Source organism: Amaranthus tricolor, chromosome 1, assembly GCF_026212465.1.
Source record: "Amaranthus tricolor cultivar Red isolate AtriRed21 chromosome 1, ASM2621246v1, whole genome shotgun sequence".
Classification (NCBI taxonomy): domain Eukaryota; kingdom Viridiplantae; phylum Streptophyta; class Magnoliopsida; order Caryophyllales; family Amaranthaceae; genus Amaranthus; species Amaranthus tricolor.
In genome coordinates, this window is record NC_080047.1 from 41,732,376 (window position 1) to 41,745,344 (window position 12,969).

At 35.4% G+C, this 12,969-nt stretch overlaps 2 protein-coding genes across 2 annotated transcripts; one reads left to right on the forward strand and one right to left on the reverse strand.

Annotated features, from left to right (window-relative positions):
- The first annotated feature begins 215 nt into the window (after window positions 1-215).
- LOC130822364 (uncharacterized) lies at window positions 216-1,167 on the forward strand. The gene has a single exon (XM_057687654.1). It carries the CDS (start codon window positions 359-361, stop codon window positions 734-736), a length of 378 nt encoding a protein of 125 aa, XP_057543637.1. The 5' UTR covers window positions 216-358; the 3' UTR covers window positions 737-1,167.
- A 3,212-nt stretch (window positions 1,168-4,379) lies between these two features.
- LOC130824002 (cellulose synthase A catalytic subunit 3 [UDP-forming]-like) lies at window positions 4,380-12,610 on the reverse strand. The gene is made up of 14 exons (XM_057688868.1): window positions 12,377-12,610; window positions 11,400-11,595; window positions 11,092-11,309; window positions 10,929-10,998; window positions 10,599-10,794; window positions 10,176-10,442; window positions 9,733-10,078; window positions 9,503-9,640; window positions 8,586-8,711; window positions 8,283-8,495; window positions 7,935-8,187; window positions 6,981-7,183; window positions 5,933-6,283; window positions 4,380-5,375 (listed from the first exon to the last, which is right to left on the reverse strand). Exons 1-14 carry the CDS (start codon window positions 12,395-12,397, stop codon window positions 4,791-4,793), a joined length of 3,183 nt encoding a protein of 1,060 aa, XP_057544851.1. The 5' UTR covers window positions 12,398-12,610; the 3' UTR covers window positions 4,380-4,790.
- Window positions 12,611-12,969: the final 359 nt, after the last annotated feature.

The window sequence follows — 12,969 nt, forward strand, 5'->3', positions numbered from 1 at the left end:
CAAATATTTTAGAACCAATGAAGTTATGACGAACAAACTTAGTAGGACATAGTCAATAGTACAATTGCTTACTTGGTAGACCTACATCTATTTACCATCCAAAGCATCATGTGGGACATACATACAGGAAAACCAAATGGAAAAAAACACACAATAATTACATTTACAAAGCATATAAGAGATTCTAAGCTTACACCATATTCCCTTAAACCACCCTTTTGGAGTATCTTTCTTCTTTAGCTCCTCCTTTATCTTAAAACTCAAAAAAAAAAAAAAAAAAAACCTCAAAATCTTCATTACTCTTACATTTTACAACATACATTATACATACACTTATCAACTTACCTAAAATTTAATAATGTCAAAATATCCAAATAGTTGGATAAAAGTACTGGGAAGATGGGAGAATAGTAATGAACTCCCACCACTAGTGGGTCCACCTCCACCTCGTGTGGAGGTAGACCCAGAGCGGTATAACCACCGCTCGTTAGAGACATTAGTAGTTGTGTTAGCGGTGATAACGATCGTGGCGGTGATAGCCGGGATCATTGCACGGTTGTGCGGAGGAAGACACCTTGGTGGTAATGGTGACCATGATATTGAAGGATGGGTCGAAAGAAACTGTAGGAGTTGCCTCGATAGCGGCCTTCCTCCGCTGCCACCACCGCCTCCGCCACCAATGGCGGCTGCTTCGCCGACGCCTCCGCCAGCAGCTGCTGAGGAAGAAAAGAAGTGAGTCATTTATCATCAATGTTTCATGTTATGTAATGCTGATTTTGTAATTTTTTTTATGTTGGGTGTATTGGGAAATGTAGTATTTGTAACTTCAAATTTGTGGGTTTTTTTTAGGATGGGGGAGAAAATAGTTTTTTTTTATTGTTTATAATAAATTAATTTTTCCTTGATTCGCTAAAAATAAATATATTTATTATTTATTTTTAAATAAATTCTCTTTGTTGTGAGAAATGGTCTCTTGGAGAGACGCGTTAGATGTATGGGCTAAATAACCTAATTAATACAAATTAAAGAGAAAATAAAAGTGTGGCCTTGTGGCTTTCTTGTTTTGAGGTCTATCTTTTTTAGAGACAGTCTCGTACAAGAGCAGCCGAAGTTAGTCAACCTATTGTTTATAAAAATCTTTACTTCTTTGTAAGTCAAAAATTTATTTTCAGCAATTATATGAATAAGTAAGTTAAATTTAATTATTAGGTCAATCTATCGTTGTGGGGCTAGTAATTTTTGGTAGAAGAAAATTTGAAGATTAGTAATGACATTTAAGTCAGAATTAGAAGAGGCTGAGCAATTTTTCTTTGCAATACACCTCAATTATGTTGATGGAATACAATTATTATATTTGTCTTGGAATCTAGTTAGAAATAATTATTCCTACTATTTAGTTTATTTGTTTGATTATTTTTAATATAAATATTACTTTTTATCTCTCTAATTTTACTACATTGCTGACATTAAATTTTGAAATTGTTGACAGAATCTAGTTAATCTATGCTTCGTGATAAGATTGATAATAACTATTGTACTTCCGTTGCTATATTTGACTTTTTATGCAATTTAATGTATTACTTTGATCATTTATATATTGAAATATATGCACATTTAAAAATTATATAACTTTAATATTATGAAAGTATGCGATTAGATAATTCAAATAAGATCTCTCTTGACTAATATATAAAATAAGTTTGAACGATAAATAGTACCAATAAGTCAAAACGGATGAAGTATAACATAATTTTTTGATAAACATACAGTATTTTCCCTGAAAAATCATGAATAATTTTCAGCACTAGCATACTTTCACCAATTTGCAGAAGTTTCATAAATGCAAGATTTCAAAAAAATTCAGCACACAGGTGTTTTTCATTTATTACTTGTACAGAAATATACATCAAAATGACTCATCAAAATCTAGCTATAATTTTAAAAAATCGGCTTTTTCTGCTGGATCGAAAAGCAATTATTACTTATTAAAATAAGATTTTGAGTTTGATTTTTATCTAATGTTTTCCTTTTCTTAGTCTATTCTATATAAAAATAAGGCCGCATCATCTTATCGCGTCCATACTGTAAAGGTTTTTGAGTATATTGTATAGACTGCATTGGCCGCTAAATCATTCGTATTGGCTGTAAAATCTGTTTTGCAACCGTTACCACGACAGCTACTAAAACCGCATTTTTACCCTATGATCTAACTTTTAGGGGTCTCTTGGATTGAGAGTAAATATGTAAGAGGAGAAAAAAAGTCAAGATAATATAACAAAGGTAATTAAAGATGTTATTAAAAAAAATGAACAAAAGAAGATATTGGAGGTAAAGAATTCTCCCATCCTCCCCAAGGGTAAATTTATACCCAAAATAAGGGAATTAAATGCTATTTTCTCCATTCTTCATTACCTTATAATTAATTTTTCCACCTCTCTAACAATCAAATTCCTTTAATCATCTATCTAACTAACTTTGTTTTCCTATTTTAACTTTTATTTACATTTTAAATATTTGTCCTTAATCTAAGGACCCTTAATCAAAACAAAAAAAATTGCTATTTAATTTTGTCATGTTTATTCTTGATTTCTCTATCAAATGCTTTTAAGGCTAATTTGGTGGGGCGCAGGGAGTATTGGTATGTACTGGTTCTAAGCAAAATCCATTAATTCTTAGTCAAAGATTAGTTTAGATTCTGAGTGTGGGGGCATGAGTAGTACTACGTCCGCGTATCACTTCCTTTTAATCTTATCCATATATTTTAATTCTCTTTTAATTTTATCCGTATTTTTTTTCATTTATTACCAATTACTTAAAAATAATCTAATTTCTCTTTGGTGCAACTCTAAAAGAACAGAGGGAGTAATGTATTAAGATTTAAAAAAAATCAAAAAGCTTGCAACAACATTAAACAGCGTGACTAACTAATCTTGTTTTTAATGTATAAAGAATGGGCCGGGCCTTGGGCGAATTCCCTTCTCGCCCACCCCTTTATGTCAACCCTGCTCGGTAGTAATTGACACAACTCAAGAGTACACCAGTATAAAACCCCGTATGAATAAATTAAGAAAGAATCCAACATGGAGAACAAGGTATAAGAGTTGAGAACTAATAGCATCCAATTTTATTGGAATTTCAATGGTCTGGTAAAATCGATAAAGGGGATTCGAGTCATTTGACACAAAATCTAATTAATATCGAATTATACAACATGTAACGAACTACAAGGATAATCAATTAGTTCAATATACATACAGATATAAATATTCAACCCAAAATATAAATTAAGCAGGAGTGGAAAGAATGAACTAAATTCAGTTGCTTTATTAAAGTTTTTGAGTTACACAAATGTTAGTGGGTATTTTATAAATGGAATCGACCGTTGGGGGACCCACCTGAAATCTTTCCACAACGAAAGATGAGTAAAACAGGTAAAATAGGAACATTGAAGGGTCTTTAAGCCAACAATTGTCCTGTAATGGTTGAGGATTTGTCCTCCAAACTCTTTATGGTGCCATTTTTCCAAGAAATTTTTATGTGTGTTTTTGCAAATGAAACACAAGGATGAATGACGATGATGTCATAGAATTAATTTTAAACAACAATGTGATATAATATTAGACATGTTAAATTTTAGTTGAATTCATTACAAATAACTTTATACGAGAATATTGATCATTATTATGTGATTGAGTGATTCTCACCTAAAAGGGATAAATATAAAAAAATTTAACCAAAACTGAAAATCACATGATTTGATGTTGAGACTGATTAACTATATATAAAATGAAATCACGTTCACTCTTCACCATACTTTGGAGTGATTTTTAGAAGACTTTTAGCTTTTGTCGTGTTGATTTAACAAAAATCAAAAGAAATTGAAGTGAATGACTTTTAAACTTTTGAGCCAAAATGAATGGACTAATCCTATTTGGCTTCTTTCATTCACTTTACCTTGTTTGCCCATTTTTTCTTTACTCATTGATTCCATCATTAGTTATCATTAGTTCCATTACAATTGCAATATTACACAAATCCATGTAAACATTTATGGGAGAAAACGTTACAATCTCAAATGAACTAAGAAAGTAATAAACAACCAACATACTAATACCCAAAATTTTTCAATCATTTCCTTAAACAAATGACTTATCCAGCTAGCTTAAAAACCAATAAAATAGCCAAAACATTCACTTAGTAAACAAACCAACTATTAAGTCAACAACCAACAATCAACAATCATCTACCAAACACTCCGATTTAAAATCTATTTGTCGCTCGAAATAAGTAGATTAAATGATCAATCACAAAAGAAGCAATAATGTCCAACAAGATGAGCAATAGAGGTAAATCCAAGAAAACAAAGAGAAAAAATGGTGTATCAATCAACCACCATTTGGTGGAGAAGCTTGTAAATAAACATGTTCATACAATACAGTACATTAGAACCTTTTAGGTAATTGCTTATCGAAATTTACTGCCGCAAAATGAATCAAAAAATTAACTTAAAGGCCAAGCTTAATGGCCATTCTGGTTCGGATACAATAGTTTATGACCTATCGAAAGATACAATTAACTTACTAACAAATAATAATACACGTAACTGTTCGGTCCACGAAAACAATGTAGGAAATGAATAAGGGCGAAAGATGAACTATTAAACAACAGAAATGGGTCGTTGTATATGTGCTCAAACTGTTTATACGTATAAGTTTAATTTCAGGTATGTCGATGATGTATTTAGATCCAAGAAGTTGTTGAGAATCGATATTCCTGTTTCTCGAGCCACTCTAGCAATTTATTCCACATTGTTCAACGTCGGGACCAGTCACCCGGGTTGTAAACGGATCAACTCTAACCCATAACAAGGAAAAGATGGACGCAAGGAGAATAGACCAAACAACAACGATGGTAGGGGTTCGGTTTTGGCGGCCCATGAGACCCTTGAGGAACGGATAAAGATGGATGATCACCCAAAAGGCAAAGAATAGCTTACCGAAAAGTGGACCCCAAGATTGGTAGCCACTATTGATAGCATAGGAGATTCCAGCAACGACTCCGACAAGGTTTATTATAAGAAGTGTAGTCGGTGGGATGAGTAGAGTTGTCCATTTGAACATGTAGAGCTCGGCAAAATCCCCATCTTCATCTGATGCTTTGGAAGTGACGGTAAAGTTGGTATCGATTCCAGCAAGAACTTTGAGCAAACCTTGGAAAACAGCGAATAAATGGGCTGAAACTCCTCCAATAACCCAAAATTGCTCGTTCCTCCACCATTCATCGATTCCCACACCACTCCATCTCATTTCCAGTATACCAGTAGCAAAGATGGAAAGAAAGAGCGACAAGAACCAAATACTAGCCAAGTTACTAATCTGCAATTTAAAACGAAACAAAAAATTTATTTTAAAAAAGTCAATAGCGGAAGCTCAAGCATCAGCAATCCATTACCACAATGCCATCAAGTGGCTCCCACACGAGGTTGTTTATGACCGACTCTTAATACCAAAATTTGCACCGGGTTACTCTCCTAAATATCAATGTTGTATTTTTTGTAGACAATACTTAAAAGCTACGTTACTTGGACTCGGGTACCGATGTCGGATACTGGTACGTGTCCAAGGGTCGGATATGTCTAAATATTCCATTTTCTGCCTAAAATAAAGTGTCTAAGTGCCATACAAAGGTCCGAGCATTAAGGATCAGACACGGGTACGTGAAGCAAAATTAAGAGTCCGAGTAACATAGCTTATAAGTGTTTTTTCTGAAACTACTTGGAATGATTTTCCCCGAAAGTGTTGATCAAAACTCATTTTCTTACTCACAAGTTATAGTATCTTTAAGTTTTACCGTCATTTGAAAGGAAAAAGTGGAAATAATTTCAATATAGTCTCGAGAAATTAATAAAGCATTAGAATCAAATTGTGGTTACCTGAGGAATAATGAACTTCCCAGTCAGGAGACAAACTGCTGGCAAGGTACAATACGCGAGAAGGGGGATTGATGTGAGAGGGTAAATTGTGGTGTTGACATAGGCAAATCTTTCGAGCCATTTCAACCGTCCACCGTAGCCGTACCATAAGGGACAATGACGACTGAAAAGAATTTCAACGGAACCTAAAGCCCACCGAAGCACTTGATTTAAACGATCAGACAGGTTGATAGGAGCAGATCCCTTAAAAGCTGCGCGCTTTGGTATGCAATAGATTGATCGCCATCCCCTAGCGTGCATTTTAAATCCTGTAAGAATATCTTCTGTCACAGAACCATAAATCCAGCCAATCTGCAAGGAAATAGTAACCGATAAGAAATTTGTGTAGTGAGTGGTGATGGCGTGATGCATAAACAATGATAAAATGCACGACACAAAAGCGAACAAAATCCCCTGAAAATCACCTTGGAATAAAGAAAGGGGAACAGGGAACAAAGAAAAACACGAAGATGACGAGACAATTTTACACCTAAAAACAAAGAAAAATCACTATGTTACTTGGATTCGGGTACTAATGACGGATACTGATACGTGTCCAAGTGTAAGATACGTCTAAATATTCAATTTTACACCTAAAATGAAGTGTCTAAGTGCCATACCAATGTCTGAGCATCAAGGATCGGACACGGGTACATGAAGAAAAATAATAAGTCCGAGTAACGTAGGTACCTCTTTGTGAGATATAGGCATTCATTTTAGAGCTGAAATTCCCCCTCTCTTTTAATTCCTTAGTTATATTAAAAATATAACCGAAAAAGGCCTTTCAATTATACATATCAGGGCATCAGAGCGGTTTTCGGTCAATAGGTTTATGATGATTCACACTAAAAAAATTTGTAGTACTTAACATTCATGCACTAAAAACACTACTAAAATGCACCGGAAAGTCTTCTTGAGCAAGGTGCTTCTCATGCTCAAGAAAAAACATAGACAAGAAAAGGTTCAAATGACGGGAAAAGAATAATTTCGAAAGGATAAAGCGACATACTTCAGCTCCCCACTCAGTCTTGTCCTCGTACCCACAACTGATGACATGAATAGCTTCTTTCAAAAGGGTGTCAGGGGTAGCAGACTGCGGAACACCTCCATTTTCCATGAGTGTCGAAGCCACAAATACTTCCGACTGACCAAATCTTTTATCCAAGCTCATTTGAGACATAAGTAGTGACTTCTCGTCATCAAATCCAGCACCTACCACAACAAACAAATATTAATCCTTCCACTTAATTTGCATCATTTTTATTTTTGGACAATGACCTACCACTTTCTTTTAATCTCATCCATACATTTTGACTCTCTTTTAATTCATCCACACAATTTATTCTCACTTCATTTATTACCACTTTCATAAAAATTACCCTCTTTCTCTTTTGATGCATTTCTAATGCACAAATTCTAACTTGAAACTGTTTTTATAAGAGACGCGTTTCAAATGGGCCAGCCCATTATTACATAGAAAAAAACTTAAAAAAAATGCGCCTTGTGTAATTTTATTTGGAGTTGGTGTTATAACCTATTAAAGTTGGTATTATAACCTGTTAGAGTTGGTATTATAGTCTATTAAAGTTGGAATCTCCAAATAGGTTATAATATCAACTTTAATTGGTTATAATACCAACTCCAAATAACAACTTTAATAGGTTATAATACCAACTTTAATAGGTTATAACACCAACTTCAATAGGTTATAACACCAACTCCAAATAGGCTCAACCGCGCGCGTCAGTTTTTAAATTTTTTTTCTTTTTAAAATTTTTGAGAATGTGGGCTGGTCTCTTTTGAGAGGCGTCTATACTATAGACGGTCTCTCAAGAGAGGGCCTGTATCTAATGGGACAGATCAGCGTTTGTTTGCTTCATTCACTAATTTACAACCTCCGCTTTCCAATGATTAATTGAACAAATATTGAAATCGGAAACAAGTTATGAATAAACTAAAATACCTTCAACTCCTTCCTCGATATCTTCGAGATTGAAAATTGGCACGGTAGGGTCGGCATGTTTATTTGATTTCTTCTTAGAGTCTTTTTTGCCAGATTTCTTTCTAGACCCACCAAGGCAAGAAGACAAAATGCCTTTCTTTTTGGGCTTTGGTTTAAGAGGAGGCTCATAACCGTACAAAGCTGTTCTGTTAAAGACACATCCCGTACCCACATAAACAGGACCTTGGATACCATCCAAACCTCTCAAGTTGATCTAAAGATACAAAAGAGCAGAAGCTTGAGTCGAGAGTATGAAACAGGGAGCAAAGACGAACATATAGCACAAAAATACGGGATAATAATACTCACGTCAAAGAAGACAGTGTTACGATTAGCATATCGATCATTCCTATCAATTCCGTCAAACCTTTGTGGAAATTGTACATAGCAAACATATTTTCCAAGGTTCGGGTCCATCATAAAGCACATAGCTTCCCTCAAAGCCTTACTGTTGTTAATGTAGTGATCACAATCAAGATTCAATAAGAATGGACCGTTAGTGAGCACGGCTGACACACGAACCTGCGGGGAGGAATAAAGTGAGGATTCAAGATGACACATCCGAGTAAGAGAAAAATAAGAAAAACTGTAGTTAAGAGAATAACTACTTACAAGAGCATTCATAGCACCAGCTTTTTTGTGATGCTGAAACCCTGGACGTTTTTCACGAGATACATAAACTAGACGTGGAAGTTCGTTACCTTCTGTATCAAGTCCTCCACTCTGGCCTAAGAAAACCTGCGAGAAACACTAGTTATATAATGAAACTAAACTAGGAAGGTGTAGTAAATCATACAGCTGTTTTAACCAATTTCTTCCATGACTAAACTAACTTAAACCTAAAAAGAACATACTAGAAGTTCAACCCTTAACCCTGCAACGAGAAGAGAACATATATAGTAAACGGGCAACACCCTTCAGCTTCTAAATTTGACACATGTTAACATAATACAACAACTTCCATCAATAAATCAATGAGAAAAACAGGAAAAAATAGGTCAGCCACTATACATAAATTAGGGTAGGAAAAGAAGCTGATGCCTTTTTATTTTCTCATCGAGGGAACTTGAGTTATTCACTTCAAGCCATGGTGCAAAAATACGGTAATGCCATAATGGTCACGGTTGCGGTAACGGACACGGTAATACGGTAACGAGGGTGATGAAGTTATCGTATCGCCAAATTTTGGCCTAAACCATGATATATCGCTTGAAATGGCTTAAAACGTGGTTTTTAGACCTTTACGGTACAGGTAATATCAGTTCGGTAAATGTGAAAACCTTGAAAATACGACCAATACGATACGGCTTTGTTTTTGCACTATGATTCAAGGTGGTCAAAACAGATGGACGAACTACAAAAGAACTGAAAGTCTGAAACTTAATCTTCCTCGATGGAACGGTTTATTTACTTCTCTTGCATGAATGCACTTTTGACAAGCCTTGGAGGTTTTTACGGTTTAAGACAAAGGACAAGTGCAGAAGAAAAAAAGCTTCATATCACATTAGTTGCAGTATATTAGGACAAACCTGAATCATTCCTGGATGGTCTCTGGTATTGTTTCCAGGCCAAGGAGTCCCATCTTGCATGACCCATCCTTCTTCTGGGACCTTTTGTGCCTTCGCAACAAGTCCATTGATACGGATTTTGAATTCTTCATATTCTCTCTGCAGAGGAGATGGGCAAGTAAACCCATTATGTAAATCAAGATTAAGAATTACAATACAGAACCTGGTACAGCAAGCGATCAATTTCTTACCTTCATTGCTCTGCGGTCTTTTACAAAAGAAGGCTGAACCTTATCTTTTAGGTAGTCGATCTTCTGAGCAAAATACCACTCTGGAGCACGTGGCTCAATATCATATTTTTTACAGAATGGAACCCATTTTCTTGCAAATTCCGATGTCTCTGAAAGAGCTTCAAATGTCAGCATAGCAGCCCCATCATCAGAGACATAGCAAGAAACTTTGTCAACAGGGTAATCAACTGCAAGAATCGATAACACGGTATTGGCGGTGACAAGGGGTGGTTCCTTCAATGGATCCACCGTACTGACAAAGATATCAACGGCGGCTAGCTGTGATGGTTCCCCTTCACGATCATACCTTTACAAAGACATAAGTGAAGCATAAGAGCTATGAGACCATGACTAAATCATACGATTCATAACTAGAACGAAATTATACAAAGTCAGCTTGGTACCTGAGGGCCAGCCTGTCAAGATAAGTTTCACGGTTGATAGGAAGCCATTTGGGAAACTGATCCAGAATCCAAGATATAGCAAACCAAATCTCACAAATGACAGATATCAGCCACAAAGGATAGGCATTTGGCACGGGATTTGTAATACGATAATGCAAGAATATACCAAGAACAGCCAGTCGCAAAACAATAACCATCCTATAAGGATTAATCTTGGATGAAGAAATGGGAACCTTCCTCGATAATGGCTGGCGTGTTTCGTCACTCCTGCATTTATAAAGTGAAGGAAAAGTGATTCAAAAAATGGCATACAACAGGCGAGTACTGTTAGGCATGGATCAGCAGAACTTGAGTAGTGATCCTTAATATATAACACTAAACAACGGACAGGATCCCAGTAAATTACTTGAAAATAAAACTCACAATAAAGAGTCATCCATGAGAATATCGGTACTGGCGTCAATATCATGGCCGCCAAACCTTCCCTCTGAAGGTGCATGACTAACACTTGGAGGAGCTGTACTCTTCTCTTGCTTCATCTTCCAACCATCAATCCTTTCTTTCCAAGCTACATTTCCGAATCCAGGAGAAGCAAATTCCCTTGATAATCTAACATTAGCTGCAAAGCAGATGATTCCCCAGGAGCGTAAACATTAATTATACAACAAAGCACAGCATTTGATTGCAAATTCAGTAAAATGTTCGTCTATTGTTCTGCGGCACTGCAAGTATATAAAAAGCCCTTGTTATTACCTCCGGTGCTGGTTCCAGGTGATGGCATTGAGAAACGTTCAGGGGATGCAGCCGATAGGTCTCCAGAGATCTAAGAAACAATCACAAACATTTCATTAGCATTAAAAGGTGCTCACTTCACCAGAAAGAAGCACACACAATATAGATATACAAGGAAAAATACCGTGCGGCCACTCGCTAGACGAGGGATATGGCTCATAGGAACCTCTTTATCATAGCTAGGGGGACCAAGCTCCCCTGATTGTCCATTGTTCATATGCCAACCAAGCATTCTCTCTTGTGGCTTCTCCTTCAAGATCGAACCTCCCGTTGGCTCGTTGATGTCACTTCCATCGTCAACATCAGAATCTTCAACCTTGTCCCCACGAACTACAGGACTACCTGTACGTAAAGAACCCAAATTTGTTAACCGTCATTCTCCAGCACTAATTTCAACACCATTACACACGCCAAAATGAAACTTTGACACACCTTTGTGCCGCTTGTATCTCGTCTTGCATTGCGGGCAAGATTGGTTGCCATCCTTCCGCTCATATTCATAACAAAGGCGGCAAACAGGAAAGGCACAGATATCACAGGCAACAAAAGGCTCTCCATGTACATTTGTGCCTATTTTATCACTACAGATCTGACATACTTGTTCACTTGTTTGTTTTCCAGGCTTAAGCTAAAGAAAAGCAGAATATCCAATTCAACATCAGCAAGAACCCACATTGAGGTTTTGATCACACAACTCATAAAATTATGAAGCACAAATAAGTTTTGTCAATCAAAGTCGAACAAACATAACAACATTCCATCACCCCAATGCCTATAAGTCGATCTAACCTAGAATAGGCGGGGATTGCAGGTTTGATTGTACACAACCTTACCTTCATGTTTATAATAGGAATCCAACCCAATTACATAATTCAAGATATCCAACAATCATAACCATAATAGTGCACAAACACTGCTATATGATAACAGTTCACAGCAAATTGAAGTATAATTGATTCAGATTTCATACCCAAATACATAATTCAGCAAAAAACAAAAAGTCATACGGATTCAATTCAATTCAAGTTACAATCTTTTGAAAGTTTAAAATTCCCACAATTAACTTAGAGTGTATGCATTTCAAGCTACAATCTTTTTAATGTTTCTGAAAATTCCACAACATTGCAACATTCCATAACCCAATAGGCCAATATCATAAGTGGCTCCCACTAATACCAAGATCAGCTTAAATTGTATTCATTTCAAGTTATAATCTTTACTTTCTGAAATCCCAAGATCAGCCAAGATCAGCTAAGAAAATGGGCAAATGATTAACACAAAAATCAATAGCAGAAAATTGAGAAATGAAGTATTTATAGCAACTAATCCAATAAATGCAAAATGGGTAATTCTTAAAAAAATCAAAAGATAAAAAATAAATCAAATTAAAAGCAAAAATAGAAACTAACCCCATTTTGTGAGTCCTCCATTTTTACTATACACTTGACAAGAAGGAAGATCTAATAATCCCCAGAAAAATTCAATTAATTTTCATTAAACCCAATAATCTAAATAGATTAAGATCCAGAATTCAGTGCACAATAATGTCGGCGCTCCAGTGCAACCCACCTTCCCCCAGGAAAGAGATAGGAAGAGAAGTGATGAAGGGGGAAAGAGAGAAGGCTAGAGAAGAAATGAAAGAAGCCGAGTATATTTAATTTAAAGCATAAAGCTTGAAATTAATTAAAAAATTAATAATAATTGAATCAAAAATCACACCGACAAAAGGGAGAAAGTTCAGATTTTTCAAACAATTATACTAGAGATGATTATTTTCGTAACTTATACGTTTTTGGTTTCGAATATTGCACTGTTTTTTTATTATTTTTAATTTATAATTAGCGTTTAATTTACAAGTTAATACATAGTTAATTGAGATATTGAGATTTGAATTAATAATATTCAATTTTTTAATTTTTTATCATATATAATGTGAGATATTGAGATTTGAATTAATGTATTAAATTGCGTGAAAACGCAAACGCTGCAAGTAAATTAAAAT